Genomic DNA, 23,001 nt, shown 5'->3' on the forward strand with positions numbered 1-23,001 from the left:
AGACCAGCCACATTACCAACCTGCACACCCATTGCTTGCTAGTTACCTTCAAGAGTGTCATGATCTCTGCTTCCAAAAGGTCAGGGTTTTCCCAACTCCCTTGGAAGCAGATCCATAACCCAGGTTCCGAGTGCCAACCAGTCCCAATTGGGACCTTTTGGACCCAGTCCTGGCGCCAGTGGCACCAGGCTCATAAATATGCCCAGTCCCAGCGCTGGAAGCGCCGGGCTCATAATGCTTGGGTGGACTTACCTTCAGCAGACCATGCTGCTTACTTGCCTGCCAGTTGAGCCTCTGATCCTCTTCTGTTTGGAACTACTTTTCCTGTTGGGTGGGGCTGGAGCCACTCCCTAGATTCAGAACACTGGAACTCTTCTGGAAGGCAGGAACTCTTTTCTTACCAGGAACTCTTTTCTTACTTAGGCGTGGCTGTGGAAGGAGACACCTAAGCACTACAGGAGGCTATTTAAACCACACCCGGTGGATGAATCTTGCTTTGCGTTATTCTGCAACCTCTGCAGCAGAACGCTCATCGTGTCTTCTGCATCCGGTCCTGGGCCTAAGGAAAAAGGCTTACCATCCTGAATCCAGTCTTCAGCAACACCTATAAAGACAAGAAAGAACAGGTTAGCATTCCGGCATCTGAAAGGCAAAGGCTTACCTACTCTTTGTGCGCTCCGGAGGTCTTCACACTGCATTCCGGCATCTGAAAGACAAAAGTTTACCAACTCTTCGCACGCTCCGGAGGCCTTCGGCGCTGCATCCCGCATCTGAAAGACAAAACAAGGTGCGTTTAAAGACATTGGGGAACTTTAATACTCACGTGCCATTACTCCTTTCCACATCTAATCCAGTGGGTATTCCGGCACCCTACAGCCGCTCCGAACTCGTACCTGCAAAATAAAAAGACAGTTAGAGCGCATCGTGAAGCAGGCAACAAGCGCTTACTTACGTGCTTCCAGGCGCTTCTATTCATCACACGGGCTCCATCTTCAACTCACTTCAGCCCGTCATCCGCCATCGCCGGAACCCTGCAAAACAAGAGACATCATTACTAAAGACTTTAAAGACATTTGAATGACTCGAAACTTACCGTTCGTGCAGTAAACGACGGACAGCAGTCCTCTGAAGTCAAGAGGCCTGCGCTACCTATCCAGTGAAGAAACTGGTTACAGCACCCTGCCCCGAGGCAGATGGAGAGCTCGGCATTCACTTACCTAAGGTGAGAGCGTTAACCTTTGGGGGTCTACAGGAGAGGAGAAGAGGAAAGAGATAGGGACACCCCAATAACCCCAGTTCATTAACCCCATATTTTCTATCTGCAGACATCTTACTCTACACGTCAGGCATACAGTGCACAGAGGTCCAGCCCAAAGAGCCAACCGGGTGCTACACATCACCTTTGAAGATACGGTAGTCGCCCAGTCAAGACCGGCGCCTCTGCGAGAATCAGGTGAGCGTTACAGAACGCAAAGCCTACCGCAAAACTCTCGCCCAGGCGCTATGGAAACCTCGGATACTGACCCCCTAGCCCGGTTACTTGGGGAACTAAGGGCAGAAGTGCATGCAGCTCGTCAGGAAACGAATGCTCTAAGAAGGGAACTAATTATTTCCAAGGAGAGAACAGACAATCTTGCTAGACAAGTGCTACAGTCACAAGCCGGACAGACCCCGTTACCCGCATCAGGGGCAAATCTTCCTTCAACATCCTCTATGAATCCAGTGCAGATCAACCTACCTGGGAATGTACCTCTGGCTCCGCCCGAACGATTTTCTGGTGACCCAAAGAGGTTTGCAGTATTTATCAATCAGTGCTGGTTGCACTTCTTATGCCGGCCAGCAGCCTTTCCAACTGATCAAGCAAAAGTAGCTTTTGTACTTTCGTACCTTAGTGGCAATGCGGCAGACTGGTCGATCCCTCTAGTTAATCAAGATGATCCGGTTCTCCATGATTTTCAAGCCTTTCAGCTTAGTATGGAAAAACTGTTCGCAAGACATTCACAGGGGCAGGCCTTGGACAATGAGCTTCTTTCGTTGCGACAGGGTAATCAAGACCTTTTGGCTTATATTGCATCTTTCAATAGACTAATAGTGGAAACTCAATGGCCTGAGGACAAAAGGATTACGCTGTTTTATAGAGGTCTACGTGGAGAGCTCAAAGACGTTTTAGCCCAAGTAGTGAATCCCCCACAAGACTGTTCGGATTATATAGACTTGGTCGTTCAAATAGATCACAGGCTGCAGAACAGGAAGGCCGATCGTTCCAAGTTTGATGCTCGAGTATTTTCCAAACCGCCAACTCCTTCCAAAGGAGTAGACTCCGGGGAACCCATGCAAATAGGGGGTCTGAAAGGTCCTCTAACACAAAGGGAGCGGGAAAGGAGGAAACAGTTGCAATTATGCCTATATTGCGGAAACTCAGGGCACTTTCTTCGAGACTGTCCGGTGAAACCTGCCAAGAAGGCAGTAGGAGCTGCAGTTACCAAAGTTACAAACTCTGAGCAGGGAAACGACCTCGCCCGACAAGAATAGAGGTCCTCTTGCCGAGCGTGAAAACCAGTTCCGTGACCTCGCATTTCGTGATACCTATGGTCCTCATTAGCCCTGATAATCCGGATCGATTACATGCAATTGAAGCTTACGTCGACAGCGGTGCCATCGGCAATTATGTGGATCATGAAATGGTTTTGAGGATGAATCTAACTCTTTGTCCCAAGGCTGTAAAGGACGTCATTACTACGGTGGATGGTACGGAGATAGCCTCCGGGCCAGTAACGCATACCACTCAAGAGGTGACGCTAGTAAGTCAAAATGGACACCATGAGAAGATCGTGTTCGATGTGATCAAGGCCCCTCAGTTTCAGATTATTCTAGGAATACCTTGGTTAGAGAAACACAATCCTCTGATCGATTGGCGAGCAAGAACGGTCCAGTTTCCAGAATGTGTCTCTACTTGTCACCCTCCACCTGGTGTTGCACTGGCCGCAATTTCTTCAGAGACTCCCCAGTTACCTCCCGAATACCTAGAATACCAAGATGTTTTCCGGAAGGATCAGGCTAACTCTCTACCTCCTCATAGGTCTTATGACTGCCAGATAGACCTGATACCTCGATCTACTCCTCCTTGTAGTAGAATTTATGCCCTCACCGAGCCTGAGAACCTTCACCTTCGACAATACCTGGATCAATACCTGGCAAATGGGTTTATTCGTCCTTCCAAGTCCCCTGCTTCTTCAGCTTTGTTCTTCGTTCCAAAAAAGGAAGGAGACCTTAGAACTTGTATCGATTATCGCTCCCTGAACCAGATCACCGTTAAGAATAGATATCCGTTACCTTTGATCCCTGAACTCCTGGACCAAGTCAGAAAAGCATGCATATATACAAAGCTGGATCTTAGAGGAGCTTACCACTTGGTACGAGTAAAAGAGGGCGATGAATGGAAGACGGCCTTCCGCACCAAGTATGGGCTATTTGAATATCAGGTCATGCCCTTCGGACTTTGCAATGCCCCGGCCGCCTTTCAATATTTTATGAACGATGTCCTCAGAGAGCTCATAGATGTATGTGTTGTTGTTTACATTGACGACATCCTCGTTTATTCTTCATCGGAATCTGAACATCGGAAACACGTGAAAATGGTCCTCGAAAGATTGCGTCAACACAAACTTTTCGCTAAGTTGGAAAAATGTGTTTTCAACGTGACTGAAGTTGAATTCTTGGGATTCATATTATCACCTGGCGGAGTGCGTATGGATTCAAAGAAGGTCGATGCAGTTCTCAAATGGCCATCACCATCCTCCGTAAAAGGTGTGCAAAGCATGTTAGGCTTCGCTAACTTTTACCGCAGGTTTATCCCCGAATTCTCTCGAATAGTCCAGCCCATCACTGCCTTGTTAAAGAAAAACAAACGTTTTGAATGGTCTACCGAGGCGGAACAAGCTTTCCAGGATTTGAAGACTAAATTTATCTCTGCACCAATCTTAAAACACCCTCGCCCCGAACTCCCCTACATCGTGGAAACTGATGCTTCAAGCCTTGCCATGGGGGCAGTTCTATCACAAAAGGACCCGGTAACCAATCAGTTGCATCCCGTGGCATTTTGGTCCCGCAAATTCTCGCCTCCTGAAATCAATTACACGATTACTGACAAGGAACTTCTGGCTATCAAGTCTGCCTTTAAGGCTTGGCGGCATTATCTGCTGGGGGCCCGACACACCGTTACTGTGATTACGGATCGCCGAAACCTGCAATATTTGAAGACCGCAAAATCCCAATCCTCTAGACAACTCCGTTGGGCATTATTCTTTGCCGAGTTTGACTTCATAATTACCTATCGACCTGGTACAAAGAACGGTAAAGCCGATGCCCTTTCTCGGATGGGAGTGGAAGAACACTTGGTCAACCCTAAACCTGTACCAATCATTCCCGAACAAAGAATTCTGGGTGTAATCGCCACAGAATCCATAGAGGAAGTTAAGGATAAAGCCAGGCAACTTGTAACTCCAGCAGACATACAGAATTGGCATCTGCAGGGAAAGGACTTTGCAGTAAAGGACAACTTATTGTATTTCCAAGAACGATTATACCTACCCAGCACAGATTTACAGAAAAAAGTAATCTCTTGTTATCACGACTCTTTAATGGAAGGTCATCCCGGTATAGCCAAGACCTCAGAAAAGATCAAGCGCTACTTCTGGTGGCCGTCTTGGAAAAAAGATATCAGAGACTTTATAATGTCCTGTGGAGTATGCGCCCAAAACAAGAGTCAAAAGGAAAGACCAGCAGGCCTCTTACGCCCTATTGACATCCCACCTCGCCCTTGGCATACGCTTTCTATGGACTTCATCACCGATCTACCTCCATGCTCCGGATACAATACGATTCTAGTAATCGTGGACTTATTCTCCAAGATGGCGCATTTCATTCCGCTCAAAGGCTTGCCAACAGCAGCAACTCTGGCCTGAGAATTTCCCGAAAACATCGTCCGACTGCACGGTTTTCCTTCGGTTCTAATTTCGGATCGAGGTAGTCAATTTATTTCTCATTTTTGGCGAAGTTGCTGTCGGTCGGCTCAAATTGATGTGAGACTATCGACCAGTCACCACCCTCAGACCGACGGACAAACCGAGAGGACCAATCAAACTCTGGAACAGTATTTACGCTGCATGCTGCAACAAACTGAAAAAACTTGGAAAGATATCCTTTGGATAGCCGAGTATGCCTACAATAACTCTGTCCATTCGGGAACTGGGAAAACCCCGTTTTTTCTTTTGTACGGCAGTCACCCTCGAACCTCGGAGTTGGATCCCCTCCAAGATCTTGAAACACCAGCAGTAGACTACCTGCATTCTACAATCACCCAAGCCTTTAAGGAAGCTGTTTCTCACCTTCAAAGGGCTAAAGAACAATACAAGAAAGGAGCAGATCAACATCGGAAGGAAGCCCCTCACTATCAAGTAGGGGATCAAGTCTGGTTATCCACCAAATATCTATCTCTAAAAGGGCCACGCACATTCAACCCAAGATACCTTGGTCCCTATTCCATCACTACCATAGTAAACCCAGTAGCGGTCAAGTTGGACTTGCCCCCGCACATGAAGATACATCCGGTCTTCCACGTCTCTCTATTAAAACCCGTGCAACCTCAAACCCGACTAACCAAATCTCCAAAACCTATCCTAGTGGATGGAGAACTCGAGTTTGAAGTCAAAAGCATTCTGGACTCCAAGATCTCCAAATCTAAACTATTCTACCTAATTGACTGGAAAGGCTACGGCCCCCAAGAGAGATCCTGGGAACCTGCTGAATATGTCCACGCTCCTCGCCTAATCAAAAGATTTCACCGAACATTTCCTGACAAGCCAAAACCCCCGGAGAAGCCCGGTTTGGGAGGGGCCTTGAGGGGGGGTACTGTCATGATCTCTGCTTCCAAAAGGTCAGGGTTTTCCCAACTCCCTTGGAAGCAGATCCATAACCCAGGTTCCGAGTGCCAACCAGTCCCAATTGGGACCTTTTGGACCCAGTCCTGGCGCCAGTGGCACCAGGCTCATAAATATGCCCAGTCCCAGCGCTGGAAGCGCCGGGCTCATAATGCTTGGGTGGACTTACCTTCAGCAGACCATGCTGCTTACTTGCCTGCCAGTTGAGCCTCTGATCCTCTTCTGTTTGGAACTACTTTTCCTGTTGGGTGGGGCTGGAGCCACTCCCTAGATTCAGAACACTGGAACTCTTCTGGAAGGCAGGAACTCTTTTCTTACCAGGAACTCTTTTCTTACTTAGGCGTGGCTGTGGAAGGAGACACCTAAGCACTACAGGAGGCTATTTAAACCACACCCGGTGGATGAATCTTGCTTTGCGTTATTCTGCAACCTCTGCAGCAGAACGCTCATCGTGTCTTCTGCATCCGGTCCTGGGCCTAAGGAAAAAGGCTTACCATCCTGAATCCAGTCTTCAGCAACACCTATAAAGACAAGAAAGAACAGGTTAGCATTCCGGCATCTGAAAGGCAAAGGCTTACCTACTCTTCGTGCGCTCCGGAGGTCTTCACACTGCATTCCGGCATCTGAAAGACAAAAGTTTACCAACTCTTCGCACGCTCCGGAGGCCTTCGGCGCTGCATCCCGCATCTGAAAGACAAAACAAGGTGCGTTTAAAGACATTGGGGAACTTTAATACTCACGTGCCATTACTCCTTTCCACATCTAATCCAGTGGGTATTCCGGCACCCTACAGCCGCTCCGAACTCGTACCTGCAAAATAAAAAGACAGTTAGAGCGCATCGTGAAGCAGGCAACAAGCGCTTACTTACGTGCTTCCAGGCGCTTCTATTCATCACACGGGCTCCATCTTCAACTCACTTCAGCCCGTCATCCGCCATCGCCGGAACCCTGCAAAACAAGAGACATCATTACTAAAGACTTTAAAGACATTTGAATGACTCGAAACTTACCGTTCGTGCAGTAAACGACGGACAGCAGTCCTCTGAAGTCAAGAGGCCTGCGCTACCTATCCAGTGAAGAAACTGGTTACAGCACCCTGCCCCGAGGCAGATGGAGAGCTCGGCATTCACTTACCTAAGGTGAGAGCGTTAACCTTTGGGGGTCTACAGGAGAGGAGAAGAGGAAAGAGATAGGGACACCCCAATAACCCCAGTTCATTAACCCCATATTTTCTATCTGCAGACATCTTACTCTACACGTCAGGCATACAGTGCACAGAGGTCCAGCCCAAAGAGCCAACCGGGTGCTACACATCACCTTTGAAGATACGGTAGTCGCCCAGTCAAGAATGGCGCCTCTGCGAGAATCAGGTGAGCGTTACAAAGAGCCAGTGATCCTGTAGCCTGAAGCTGAATCGCTTCATCACGGTAACAGATCTGTTTATTTAGGACATATAAGAGAATACGGTTTAGTTAGAACCTGCAGATTTAGCCTGGTTAAGATGGGCATCCCAGGAATACGCAGTAATTACAAAGGCCAGGAAAGGGAGACATGGATAACAGGGGAAGAGCGAGTCCAGTAAAAGGTAAGCTCAGAAAGGGTGGTGGGCTAAATTAATTGGCAGAAGAGATTTTCCGAGCAAAGTAATTCTGTAAAATTGATCATGGAGAAAGCTTACAGTTGCCATGCACGTCCCATGTGGGAAATTCTTCGGAGAGGACTCTAACATCAGATTGGGAAACAGCTGTGTTGCTGCCCTACACCCAAAGGAAGTTATGGCTACTGCTCCAAGTACTACTAGATTAGGCACTGTTCTGAACAGCAGCTATAGTTGGGAATCTTGAGTGAGGTGGCTGTGACAATATCCCTTGTCTGACCTTTAGGATGTGTGTCAGTATGACTCGAGAGGCTGGGCACCACCACCCACTAATTAAGGTGGAACCTGGGGATGTTATGGGTCGGATCCTCTGGTTTCCCCCCAAGCACAGGGTTGGCCAGCAGGGTACCAACAACCTGACAATGTAAATCCATTTAGAGATTGTCGGAAAAAAATGGCGCCTGAAGAACTGTAGGCCCTTGAAGCATGGTCCTGCAATATTAAAATCAATATTCCAACAATAAGAAGTGAAGTGGTACAGAGCAGCCACGACAAGTGCTTACAGAGTATAGTATTAAGGAACAGACAGATGTAGAGAAGAGTGGGGTTACCCATGCTCCACTCACAGGACGAAGCATGTGCATTTTAAGGCACATGCTTGAAGGCTCCAAAAACAAGACAGTAGGCCAGCCTTTTGAAGGCACTGTCTGAGGTTACTAGTAATACCGGGAAAAGAAACCAAAAACACCTGAATGCATGATACACTCCAATGCCCAAATGTAAACAATTAACTGAGTCAAACACGCTTTGTTGGGGAACACCGGACATGGAGAGTGGAGTGAGGAGGTATAAAAGATGCAGCAGGCAGAGAAGCAGTGTGGGAGTTTGGAGTAGCAGAGCAACATGGTGTAGAGTAGTGGAGAGATCAGAGGAGCAAGAAGAGGGGAAGGTCTTGGAGGAGGTGGTGGAAAAGTAGGAGAGGTTGAGGACAAGATGGTGCAGGAGGAGATAATCAAGCAGGAGAGGCTGGAGGTCGAGGTGGAGAAGCAGCTGACGTTGAAGGAGGTTAATGTACAGAAGGAGGAGCTAGTGAGGCAGGAGAGATTTAGGCAGGTGAGATGCAGGAAGAGCTGGTGAAACACGTGAGATGCAGAATGTTGTGGAAGACCCAGCCCAGGGGTTGGGGTCGAGGAGGTATGAAAGAGAGAGCACACAGTGAAGCAATGTGGTAGTTTGCAGGAGCAGAGCTACATGAAGTAGATCAGTGGAGCAATCAGAGAAGCAGGGATAGGTGAAGGTGCAGGAAGTAGTAGAGGAGGTTGGAGGAGGTGAATTTGAGGGACGAGGTGATGAAGCAGGAGAGGTTGGAGTAGGTGAATGAACAGGATGGCGGGTGGAGCATGAGAGGTTGGAAGAGATCAATGTGCAGGAAAAAGAGAAGTGAGAAAAGTAAAAAAAAAACTAAAAACAGAAGAGGAGGTGATATTGAAGAGCGGGGAAGGTGGAAGAAGTTTCAGGAGAGGCGAGGACGGTAAGAGCAGGCTAGCAGCCAGGCTGCAACTCTCTTGGAGGCATAGGGTGAGCACCCAAAAAACGCAAGAGAGACCACAAACCTGCTGGTTGTCTAGAAGTAGGAGGATGAGCCGCAAGCATGTGACAGAATGGTGAGCAGGATAGTAGAAAGATAGTACAGAGGCCAGATGCTAGGTGTAGTGACAGGCCTTAAGGTTCAAATGAGCAGTGTCCTGATGAAGAAGAGAGGCTGATTGGATGGTTAGGTTGCAGGTTCACATCTCTGAGATAAGGGGGAGAACATCAGCCAAGACCGGCACCTATAGAACTTCCATTGGCCACCCCACCTTTGGATGAAGCTTTCGAGAGTGCTTGAACAAGGTGTCAGCAAACAATAAGAGTGTTTGAGAACTATCTTCCATGGTACCAGCTACTGGAATGTTGATGAGGTTGGGCACCCACCCAGACAGCAGTCAGTGAGAAAACCGGTCACCAAAGTCTTTGAGTGATGCAGACTAGATACCCTGAATGATTGCATAACGAAAAAGACAATGGGCCTCATTACGACTGGCTGCCTCCAAAATCGTGTCCGGGTCCAGGTTCCCTGAATGGGGAAATACCGGGCCATTCCGAGTATGGAGGGTCCGGTATTTCCTCCTTCAGGGAACCCGGGCCCGGTCCTTCCCCATTCCCATTTGAGCCCTAATAGGGCTCAAATGGGAATGGGGAGGGAGCTAACAACGGACAGATTATGAATGGGCCCGTTGTTAGCTCCCTGGTCCCCTCCCCTCTGGAAAAACCAGACGTCCAGAGCGGGCCCCGCGAGGGGACCTCGTAGTAGTGCAGAGTGGGTTTAAGGGCGCCGGCACCATTACCAGCGCCGTTAATACCCATTCCGCACGAGTTGTAATGAGGCCCAATATTTGTAAGAGTGTTAACAACCAATGAACTTGATAAGAGATGAAACTAAGCAGATTGCCCTGTTTCTGTCCACTTGCCAGGACTGGTAAAAGTCTACTTTACAGAAGACATTTTGATATTGACAAAATATCTTGACCAAAGGCTTACCCATGAATCAAAGGTTTCAGGTATTGTTCAGGGAGACACACATTGGGGAGGGGGGCCTATGAGGGAGGTGTATCCTTTTGCATTCTAGTTTTGTGATTCTGCCCTCAGTGCTTGAAAGTGTGATAGATTTAAGATGTATTGTTATATAAAACTGTGCTGTTATTGTGTAATATGTTCCCTTTTGTAAACCACTTAGGGCTTACATTTGTTTTTAATTTTGCCGGACTGCTTGTGGTGCTAGCTCAGGCGTCTGCAACTGGGGACTCTCTCCAGATGTTTTGGCCATAGACATTTCTACTGAGATGTTGATCTCAGTGACTGAAAGTAACATACATAAATCAGAGAATAAAAAAGCATGTCTGAGACGAGAGGCATGTCCACAGAATCTCTTCAACCACGTGCACCCAGTTTTTTTCCAGGCTTTTCAACCCCATAATAATAACAATAGAAGTGGTAGCCGGAAGGTATCTTTAAATGGATGACAAGAGCACCATTGTTAAGTCAAGAGAAGAAATACAAAGTCAAGTTTTATATTCACTATTAATAGATACATCTTTTTAGAAATGACGAGGCAAATTCAATAAAAAAAAATCTATCTGTTCCAAGAGATTTTCCTGGAATCAAGCTATTTTACACTAGCCGGGAGAGTGAATTGGTCAATTACCTTTGGGAAGAATAGTATATGACTACACCTTTTTGCAAGCCTCTCAAACTGCTGTATTTTACAATCTGGCATCTTAAATAAGTACAGGATAAACGATTCTAGGTGTCCCCAGGGGAGAAGTGCTGAGATGCGCTGTGACAGGTGGGGACCAGGCAGAGACATATCTGAACACTGAGGCACTGTCACTGGCAATTCAAATTGTTCTTTGAGGCATCGAGGTCAATGTAGACGTAAAGCATCATACTCGAAAATCAGCTTTTTTAAAAACAACACGCGCTCACACAGCTTGAAATGCTAAATGCTGTACAATGCTGCTGTGTTTCAAATCTATGTGAATTTCATGGAAACTCGCATATGGAATAGACTGAATCCCTACAACTGCGAATTTTAGCCAGAGTAGTGTTTTTTTAAAGCATGATGGTGGGGCGCTCCTAATTGTCGCAGATAAGGTTAGCGCAATACACCAATTAGAGGACTTTTAAGTTAATGTGCATGAATTAGGAAAATGCTGTAAACAGTATTAAAAAAAAATTCTCCCTTTGTCCCAGACCTATTTCTTCTTTGTATTCTAGCACTCGCAGTAGTGCATTTATGCTACAGAAAACACAGGGGACATGTATCAACTGTGGAGTCCCAAACCCATATTTGTAATCAAATACCTATATGGTATTAAAAAGCTTAATAACCACAGAGCACATCTTCCTTGGGTCCACCTGCTTAACTGATACAGTCTTATGTGACTGGGGCAGAACATTAATGCAGGTGGGGATGCTCTGGAGTCAGAACAAGATGGCTGCAGTGATGTCAATCTCTGCACCCTAAGGGATGAGTCACCCCATATTACAGCCCAAGCTTGTCCTTGGGAAAGCACTGGGCTGTGAGCAGATGATGGGATGTACAGATAGATCCTAAATACGGAGCAGACAGAGCTCTGACAGGTGGGAGTCCCAGCGTCAGGGAGAGTAGGGTGCCCCCCCGTAAGTGCACACTAGGAGGAATTCATTTCAGCACCATGGTATTTGAGCGAGGTCCCCGCCATGACACCTGTTAGACTGTGGGCCCTATGCCGAGGACAGAAAAAAAGATGGCACTTACTAATTTATTTTGTATTTTACTTATTTTATTCATTGAATTTATAATTTGCTTGTGCTAACGCACTTTACATTGTGGTGAGAGAAAGAGTCTTTGTAGCAGAGAAAACAAGAAAAGGTTGAACCCTGCAATCAATATTAAGTTGAAATCAGCAGGAGTCAGCAAGAGAAGAAATGTGAGAGGATAAAAGTGAGGGATCATAAATGACACATTTAAGACACCAATTTGGATCACACAGGAGTTGCACCACGCAGGCTTGTGCGACCCGCCACAACACTATTTATGGGCATGCATTTGTTGGGGTTGATGCGTGGAGAGCAGCCTAATGCCGCAATTGGTACACATGGTACCTGATCAATATGGATTCATAACTAACAGGTCGACGAGTTTAAACCTATGCAGGGTCTTCATAGTCATGGCCCATGTGGCCTTCAACGTGCAAGCAGTCTCGGCCACACTGGATAGGCAGAAGGCCTTTGACTCAGTATCCTGGTTGTGCATGTACAAGGTATTAGGCAACTGCGGTTTGGGTCTCGTTTCATCTCTTATGCGCGTTTATTATATACAGAACCTACTTCCAGGGTTTGTACCAATGGGATGTTATCTGAGGCAATACATTTTGGGAGGGGAACCTGCCAAAGCTGCCCATCGTCCCCACTCATATTTGCCATCATTATAGAGACATTCGCTGACATGATTAGGCTGAACCAGTTAGGCTGGGGACTTCGGATATGGGGCAGTCATGAATATTATATGTTTGTATGCAGACGACGTACTGTTCTAGGTTCTCAACCCTGGGGATAATTTAGAGCCCATTATGTCGGTAGGTCGGCAATTTGGGAGAATATCAGGCAGCAGGTGAACAGATCCAAATCGGAATAGTTTCGCCTTACTAGCTGTACCAGACAGCTGGTGGGAGTTGGAGGATTTAGGTAGGTCCCTGCAGCTATTACATACTTAGGGGTTACGATTAGTGGCACACAGGAATCACTGTATAATTGTATAATTGTTTAGCATGTTTGCAAATATTGAAGGGGAAGGTTGACAATTGGCTCCAACTGCCTCTTAAGCGGGTAGGGAAGAGGTCCTTGCTGAAGATGGTTCCAAAGCTGCTATACTATTTTCAGGACATACTCATATGGCCGGGGCGGTAATTCTTCAAGGAGCTGGACGTTCAAGTATCCAGATTTCTGTGGCATTCAGGGGCGGTGCACATGAAATGGGCTAAGATTGCCAAGCCCTACGATAGGGGGGGGTTTGCGGCTCTGAACTTTCGGCTATATTATATCGCGGCTCAGGCACATCACGTGGCCTAATGGTTTACACCTGATACTGGTGTTCCACATAGTCGAATGGAGAACAAAATCTTATCTCGAAGCAATATTAGGGCCTTGGTTCGAACCTCAAAATACAAAAGCAATTGCCTGACTGAAATGTATGCCACTCTTGTGTCCTCAAAAAAATATTGTTTCAGTACAGGAAGATAGATACACCAAACTGCAAAGATCTGTCACTCTGGGGCAGCCCATACCTCGCACCAACGTTGAAAAGAGCTGGTCTCGGTTGCGATATTTAACAACAGGAGATATGTATTTATAAAGGTGGTCCCAGACACTCATCGCTCACCCTTACGGTTGCTACAGTACTTTCGGCTAGAGACCGCGTTTCAGTCTACATGGTTGAACTTCCCTGAGGCAGCCTTGAACGACTCATGCCTTACATATATCATGAAAGGGGTGGGGGTACGACAAATGCTCCATATTGAGATTGTACAAATTAATATTGATGAAGGTTCCTGTCGCCATCTCCAGGGTCCGCATGAAGTGGGCAGCAGATCTTGATATTGACACAACTGAAGATATATGGGGCAACATGTGCTCCTTAACGTGGGAAGTCTCACTAAACTTACGATTTTGACTCCCAAATTTAAATGATTGACTAGGCTACTCTACACCCCCCTCTAGGATGAGATTGTTTCATCAAGACTAAGGACATGTGGAGGGATGAAGCAGAAACATATATTCACAGGGTCTGGGCGTGCCCGATTCTGTCTTACTTTTGGGTAAGGTTCTGCAGCGTTCTGGAGAACATAGTGGACTGACCATTGCAGCCCACGCCAAGTATGTGCTTGTTTGGCTTGTGTCTCCACGGAAGCTCCTGAATCTTAGGTCTTGGTTGGCAAAAAGGTGTATATTGCGCCTTTGGACACAAAAGCAGGCTCCCAACATTGAGTTATGGTTGAAAGACATTGCGTGGTCCAATAACATGGAAGAAATGTGGAACTCCATCTCCCTGCAACTTGTCGCGCTACGAACATATGGGCCAAGTACAAAGTATGTGTGTTAACTGGCACTGCACTAGCCCCGAAGACAATGTAGGCTGGAATTGCCCTTTGACTGTGACAGTACAAAGAGATTGACTCTGGATGTCTTGCTAAAGGTTGGACACGGGCATCAGGAGCTGTCAAGTTGTTCTATCTTTATTGCTACTCCTTGTGTTCCATTGCTGGTATGTGCAATTATTGTGATGTTCAATTCTTTGCCTGCCTGTGTCGATGAGCATTTATAATAAAGTCGTTAAAAAAATGACACCAAGATTACAAGCAGAGGGGTGAAGAGAGATAGAAGGTCAGGGAAACAATTAATACAAGAAGAAGGGGGCCGATGTGAGGAGGAGCAGGAAAGAAAGTCATTTTAATCTTGGATAAGTGAAGATTGAAAGAAAGAGCAAGCATCACCTGTATGTGTATCGCAAAAGGCTGATTGCATTCTGAGTCCCGCTATAACACGGGTTCTATCAGATCCTGTTTTACCTCCTTGCTCAGCCTCTATCGGCCATACACCTCATTCTCAAAAAGTGTTGCCCTTCCTCTCTAAATGCACTCCCTACTCCTACTGCCGTGTTTAGCATTCATCATCTGCATGCATCTCACCATCGCACGCAGGCCTGATATTGTGGGTGCCCCAATGGCCTTCATAGTGTTTAAAATATATTTTGCACCTGGTTATCACCAGCTGTGGGGAGGTGGTAACGTTTACATGTTTCTCCTTGTTTTACGGGTATTTGCAAGTAGTGAATGCTTTTGGAATTGTGATTCCTTATTTGTGAGATGCCAACTTTGCACTTTGACATTTGCACCTTTCTGTGCTTTCGTACAACGCTAATTGTAGTTGCACACTCAAAATCGGGTTTGCACCGACTGCAAATTCGCAGACACTCCATACATTTGGTCTCATTGTCTCCAATTTGATATATTGGGAATAGTGCCAGACAAAAGGTTTATGTTGAATCCCTGCAGCTGTGAACAAATGCTCACTCCCTCACACACCTCATCCATTGATACTACCCTACACAACTATGCATACCAAATACTGTCCTGTCAGGAATCTTTACTCACTGAAAGGTTCTGCTGAAGTGTCTCTCAATGGCTAGATTTTCTTGGTATAATGCAGACGTATTCAAACTGTGGGGTTGCACTATCCCCCACGTTTTATTTTTAAATATGAAAAGTAATAAAAACCAGGGCAGGGGCATCTCGTCCATAATGGGTGAGGGGGAGTCAACCAATTCACCCCCTCACCCATTATAGAGGAGCCGAGGAGCCAGCCCAGTGAAACACTGAGCGCTCCCTCAGCTGCTTTTTCCAGCTGAGGGAGTGCTCCAGGGACGCCTGAACTGTCAAAGGGAAACACTGTTTCCCTTTGACAGTTCAGTTCCCCAGCCGCACATGGTCAATGAGCCATGCAAGGCTGGGGGTGTTTTGCTTCGCCAGCCTTGCGTAGCTCATTGGAAATGCTGGCTAGGTAACTGTGTGTCTGTATGTGCGAGGGGGAGCTCCTGCGCCTCTTCGCACATAATGACAGCAGGCTGGAGCAGGGCATTTTCAGCACCCATTCTCAGGCCCCTGTACGCAGGTGCAGAAACCAGGAAGCTGTTGCTTCCCAATTCCTGTTCATGATGCAGGAGGAAACTTTAGGACCGGGGCAGAAGGTAAGCTTATGATATATTTTTTTTTAAATTTAAATATGTTGTATGGATGCATGTATGCTTGTGGTATGAGTGAGTGTATAATGATGGGTGCACATGTGAATGATAGAGTGCTTGCTCTGTGAATGCTGTGTGAATGTGTCTGTGTGTTTGTGTGTGTGTGTTTGTGTTAGTCCGTGGAGCAGATTTTGCCGAGTGACGGGGGAGGAAGTTTGTACAACAAAGGCATTTTAAAAATGCCTGCATTGCACAATCCCCCTGCCCACCTGCCAAAATCAGCTCTCCTTCTGAGGCGCTGTGGAGCCCAGGGGTCAGGGATGACATTTTTGTACTCAACATCTATGATAGATGTCCAGTAAAAAATACCATGCCTGCCCCCTGGGCCCCCAGCGCCTTGCATACACACATAATCACGTTGATTGTGTGAGAGTGTTAGGGGCTGAGGGGTCTAGGGGACAGGGATGGTAGACAATTCCCTGGGGTAGATCCCCCCATCGAACCCTCCTTGATTGGTTCATGCTCCCTTGCTATGCTCGGCCGCTATGGCATATTTGGGGGCTATATTTATGCTTTGCCACTTAAAAAATTCACCAGCCACTACTAGCCCTGGGACAGTGCTAGGCATGGGTGGAGGAAGCCCAGGGACTGTGGGTGGAGTAGGATGGGGGCACCATGGGATAGTGGTGGGAGCAGGGTGGGGAGAGGCGAGAGTCTGTGGTGGGGTGGGGCGATCACAGGGAGTGGGCTAGGAGTGGGATGAGGGAGCCCGGAGACTGTGATGGGAGCAGGTGGGGGAGCCCAGGGACTATACCTGGCGTAGGGTTCAGTGACGGCGCCGGATAGTTCATAGCCATTTGGACTTAATGTCTATTTGACACCTTTGGGGGGCCAAAAAGGTGTGCAAACCACTGGAATAATGTGATATTAAGTGGATAGGCAATCCCATCAAAAGGCGGAAAACACTGTAGTATTTCAGTTGCCTAGACGTAGGGTGCACATTTCTCTAAGAGACTTATGCCACCTGAGCCGTACAACAATCTGGCAATTACCTGGATGGGGCAGTGCCATCAAGCCCCATGCACCACATAAACAACGGATGTGCCAATCATTCTGGATAAGCAAATTCCATTTGTGAAAGAAGTTGTGCCAGCAGACAACAGAGTAAATTTTCTCCTGGTGCGGGATTTCCTTTGCTCCCAAGAAATTACAGCTCAATGTTCTTCGTTGACCTCTTGGAACAGCGCGCACCCTACACTATTTCTTATTCTTATTCTAAATCCAAGCAGACAAAAAACCACAAAAAAGTGGGATCTTTAATGCTTTCAATGCTCTGAAAGGAACTGTGCCCACAACCCGATGATTTCACATTGTACTCCAACCCCACTCACCAACACCGGAAGGGCAGACCTGTGATTTGCCCCACCTAAATGTCTGTCCATTGCCCAATTCAACTGATCACAGAGCAGCCAACCAAACCCTGCCCCAAACAAATGGTGCTTAAATCTGGCAATCCTGAAACATACGGGCATCAGAGTAGCAAATGCAGAGGCTTCATGGAGGATTGTGGCATTTACCTTCACTTTGGATGTGATTAATAGCATTTGATGGTAAATAGTAAAAGCGTGTATAAGCAAACAGTGCATGTTGCTCTATGCTGCCATACTTGAGATATTTAGGGAAAAAGAGCAACTGTTGGTAGCAGAAATAACAAGATTAGAGGATGAGCAGAACAGATGTGGCTCCTCTAAAATCTGTGTAACTTACCAAAGGCAGGGAACAGCAGAGACAGGTGACAGGATGGTATGAGGGACATTTTTCCTGTAGCTAAGAAAATCCTTTTTTGTGGAAGGGGATAATCCACCCAGTGGAAAAGCTCCAAGTGATCAATTATACTCAGATTTAATAAAGGGGGAAGAGGGAGTTGGATTTGAGCACAAAAACATGAATGCCCAATTAATTAAATGCTATACAGAACTATACTCTGCAGACCTCCAAAGCTTGGACAAGAGGAACTGGCATTGTCAGATGCAATCAGTTCTGAAGGTTTCAGATTCAGAACATATGCACTGAAACCCTACACTACTACAGGAGGAAATCATTGCCACCATTAGAAACCTGCAGAAAGGCAAGGGACGCAGATGGTCTTCCAATTCCCTTCCATTATCCAGACATAGAGGAACTACCCCCAAAACTGGAACAAGTATCCCCATAGATGTTTGAGAAAGGAATGCCTCCGACCTAAAATGAGCGAGGCAATTGTCCTGTTCCCGAAACTGGATACAAATCCATCCGATTCTGCACTGTATAGCCTTTATAAACAAGATGCCACAATTATATCTAAATGCCTGACTTTGAGATTGGAAACTATGCTACCACGTCTTGCTGCCAATTTAAAGCAAGATCAGGTGGGTTTCCTTAAGGGAAGAACCCTATGTACAACCTCTGCAGATCATAATGGAGGGGGCAAGGGGCAATGGGCAGATGGTTTGATCGTGTGACATGAGCAAAGCATTCTAGTAGGTCCAGTAGAAATTCCTCTTCCAGGTCCTGAATACATTTGGTCTTTGGAGGTGTGGGGGGCTTTAGATCATGTGATACATTACACTGCCCACCCCCAAAGGCAGCAGTCTGGGATGCCCCTTCTCCTCTCTGCCCTGTTTTTCAAACCACTGACAGCAATGGTTCGGCTGGCAAGTCTGCTACAAGGCCCTGCGATGGGAGGGATGAAAGGTTCACTTTGTCTTTCCTCACCCCTACTAAATAGTACCTTATATGATCTTGGCAGACCATTCTTGCATTCAAGGGCATTTTTATTCTGAGGGCCTCCCATGACCCTCAAGACGAAGCGGGAACTTGACGATTCTGTAAACCTATGTAAATGCTTAATGCTGCTAACGATATGACTCTTTTCTGCATATCTATACAGGGGTGATGAACTCATAACTAATGTAGTCTTTCCTTGATGCATGAAGATGAATTCTCTGAATAAAAGATGTTTATTAAAAATAAAAAGCAACCAAGTATGTCAATTTAAACATACACCAAAAATGGTTCCATGAGTTCCCCTTCAGTAAGCCCTCCTTGCCAGCTGTACAGCAGCTTGGATTCCAGAAAGCCAACAACAAATTCCTTAAGTTGCGTAAGATGTGCATTATATGGTTTCAATATGTCTCAATGCAGTTCTAGAGTTATCTATCACACATTATTGAATACACCACATCAGTTTTGCTACCTCAACTTTATGTGACAACAGACGTACTCACGCCATGCTCAAGTGCACAAAAGGGACACCAGCACTTGTGCAAACCTACAAACCTCTGCTATCCCTGCACTCAGGAACCTAGCGGAATTAATTTATTGTGCTGTTACCTTGTTTTCTGGATTGTCCTAATACAGCAAAACATGATTTTATTCAATCATGTACACTCTTTTAGTGCTGGGCTCAACAACATTGCCTTTTGGTTTTCAACATATCTGCAGCAAACAAGTATGAGAACTTTTACATAAGATGAATTTCAATGGAGATAGTTCGAATATTGTTTGGTCATTTTGAAAACCAGGCTGGATTTCAATATTTGATGAATTGGTAATCTCAGTTCTTTTCACTGGTCTCATGAGGTGAAACATGTCTAACAAATCAATTGGGACTAGACCTTTACTCTAGCCAGCAAAACCTTTTGCGAGCTGGTGGACACCATTCCATTATATAGTTATATAGTTAGAATATTAAATGAGAAGAAAGGTGATACATTGGCCCTGAAGAAGACCCGTGTTCTGTAAGGTCAAAATACGTGTTGGAAGGAGCATATTAATCACCAGTTGAAAATTAAAACTGAACGTGAGGAATCCATTAAAACCTTTCATTTGTGAAGAATTGGAAATAATACCAATATCTATTGATAAAATTGTATATTAAGGAAAGGATTGATTAATGGTCTATTTGCAGTGGTTGAACCAATACCTTGTCTGTTGCTTTCCATTTCAGGTTGTACTCCTTTGTTGTGCTTTTGGGTTCTCCGCTGAATCCATTGCTTGGGGAAATACCCCAGTCACTGAAGTTAATGGAAACTAGCCACTTGCACAGCAAGGAATTTGTAAATAAGCTGCACTTCCCTGGGGCTTCTTTTCTGCAACTTTCTCAGTTCTAGGGGGTAAATATTTGCTTATGATTGCTTCACAACAACTTTATGAAGCTCATTCACATTATGATTTATTAAGTTCAAACAGATTGGGCCTCATTACACGGATGGCGGTAAGGATTTACCGGTACCGGTAAAATACCGGTACCAGTAAATCCTTACCACCTTACTACGAGGCCCCTTTGCGGGTTGGGGGATTTAACGCCTGCTTTTTGTAGGCATTAAAAACCAACCCGCAAGGGGACCCAGGGAGCTAATTACGGTACCGCAATTTGCGGTACCGTAATTAGCGCCTTCCCCATTCCCATTGAGCCCTATGGGCCAAAAATGGGAATGGGGAAGGGCAATGGTGGAAGGGGGAATTACCGCCCCGCCAACCTTGGAATGGGGTGGTAATTCCCCTTTCCGCCAAGGCGGTGCCGGTATTTTACCGGCATGAACCATGGCGCTAATAGCGCCTTGGTTCTCCGCCATCCGTGTAATGAGGCCCATTGTCTCTCTGGAAATTACTAGCCTTGGGTATTCATTGTCCCCCCTACCCAAATTTGGAAAATTGAGGCTGGAGTGGTTGGTAAAGGACAAACAATGACAGTGCTATGGTGGTTTTTCTGAAGTCCTCTCGTGAGTGGTTAAAGAAGACCAACCTTACTTAGAGTGTGTGTGCAGGGATTTCTGCCATTTACAATGGTAATAACCAGAGCTGTCTGGCTTCACAATTAGGTGGGGCGAGGACTGGCAGAAGGCACAGCTAATGGCAGCACACAATAAAGGTTAAATCCCCATGGGATATTTACTGCAAGGTGTACGCTTTACTACAAAGTCATGTATCAAGAAATATCTACACTGGGGTAAGTACTTTAGAATCCATTAGGGAAAATATGGCACAGGTTATTTAAGCTTTGGTGACTTTACAAGGTTTTAAATAAACTCTCATATTAAAGAAGGCTACTCTGTTAATCCTTGAGTAGTGAGTTACATTTTGCAACTTGATTCTTCAGATTTTAAAAACACTTGGCACAGAAGTGTTGTTTCCTGTTGCCGTCTGGCTGTTTCTCATTTTACCCATTTCAACACTTTGCATAAGGTACGTTTTGGTGTCTGAGTGAATATGTGAAGACCAACAGTCACAGAAGAAGCCAATAAGAATACAATCACACACACAATCAACCGTATTCACCACTAAATTATTCTCATTACTGAATACAACTTCAATGTTACACTATTTGACTTGACAGTAATTACTGTGACTACTTTTTGGCATCATTCTGCTACTAAATATGTTTTCTCCCTGTTCATTCTTCCTACATTGTAGTACAGAAAATACAGTGTCTGGTTGCCTTGCCAGACACATCATATGGGCACTGTGGCTCTGCCATAGAGGTTGATGCTCCTTGCAACAGCAGCTCCCAATCTCGTGCAAAAGATGTCGACTAACAGTCTACTAGGATACTGGTCTCACTGATTCCTATGCTGATTCGCTGTTGTGCTGGCTGCTAATGTGGAGCTCTGATAATGCACTTTCTCCCTACACGGAGAGGGGCATACACTGAAGTGTTCACAACCAGCACACAGTGTATTAAGAGATGTACACAATAACTGCAATGCACACTGTACTATAAAGTGCTACACACTGTTTTCATTTGAAAGATTGGGATTCAACACACATCTGCACGACTGCAGATGTTGTTCGGCTCAGATTATTTATCAACCTTGGTGAATTATATGTGGGAGTCCAAAAGTTATTCTCTCTCTTTTGAAATGTATCTACCAATCAATCAAAGCAACTGTTTGACGCACTTTGATGTATTTTACTTGATGCAGTGATAACGTACCTGATATATCTTCGAATATCCGATGATAATGCTGAGTCCAGGTATTAAGAAGTCCAAAATGACAAATGCTATATCCCATATGATCTCACTTTCAACCGTGGGCCAAATCAAGGTGCAGATCTGAAAATCCTATTAAGAAGAGAGAGAGAAAGTATACTGTAACTATTCAAAAACAACATGCACTGATATGTGTGTACCACCAAACCATACAATATTAAAAACACATATAGCCTACCACAATACCTGCTAATATTAAAAAGTGTCCCACTTTCAATGTGCTACATTGCACTCAATGCAAGTATTGGGTTCCCCCATTCATATTACTGAAAATACATGTAAAGTATTGGTCCATGCAAATAAAATAAACACATTAGTAAATAAAATAATAATACATTCATAATACTGCATAATTACGTACACATTCTGAAACATAACACACATTTAAACATAAATTAAATTAATACATGATAGTGATCTCCTATTAACCTTAGTGAAAATAAATAAAAAGTAGCACCCTATTTAAAAAAAGGAATACATCACATAACAATAGCCTTTGGGCCAAATCAATGCAAGTTGATTCATAAAAACGTCCTATCGTCACTATGTGGGACAATATTATTCTGCTGCTGGCAGGGAAAAAGATAGTTGGGTATCGTGGAAATCAAAGGGTATCAATCTATCCAATCACGCTACATCCCCACCTTTCCTATCCCTGTCACAAAACTCACATCTCACCTCTCTCACTACATCTCCATACCACTACCCCCTTCTAACAAACAACGCCAGCCAGAAGACCACTGCACTCCATTCACCTACCCACCCTGCCTCCCCTCTACGCCTCCCTGCCTCATCAACTGAAGGTTGCACTGTGGAACGCTCAGTCTATTTCCAAAACGTCTTCCTTCATCACTGACTGCTTTCACTCTAGCTCTCCTCCCTTTGATTTCCTTGCTGTCACTCAAACCTGGATCCCTGCCTCTGACACAGCTACCCTGGCAGCCCTCTGACGGGCAAAGGCGCTGGTGTCGGGCACCTTATTTCTTCCTGTGTTAATATCTTACACATCCATGCCACATTCCCTCCTACCTCCTTTTAATTTACACTCTCAACTATAGCACTTCCTCACTCGATACACTTCATTTCTATCTATCGCCCTCCTGACTCCCCTGGA

General features: G+C 45.7%; 1 protein-coding gene across 1 annotated transcript in view; it reads right to left on the bottom strand.

The window, feature by feature from the left end:
- Positions 1–23,001, bottom strand: part of FFAR4 (free fatty acid receptor 4) — a 151,756-nt gene that overhangs the window by 42,937 nt on the left and 85,818 nt on the right. The window contains exon 2 of the mRNA XM_069611354.1: positions 21,831–21,959. Coding sequence (XP_069467455.1) covers positions 21,831–21,959 — 129 coding nt within the window. The remainder of the gene's footprint in view (positions 1–21,830; positions 21,960–23,001) is intronic.

The sequence above is a fragment of the Ambystoma mexicanum genome, chromosome 8, assembly GCF_040938575.1.
Source record: "Ambystoma mexicanum isolate Mex_15411 chromosome 8, UKY_AmexF1_1, whole genome shotgun sequence".
NCBI lineage: Eukaryota > Metazoa > Chordata > Amphibia > Caudata > Ambystomatidae > Ambystoma > Ambystoma mexicanum.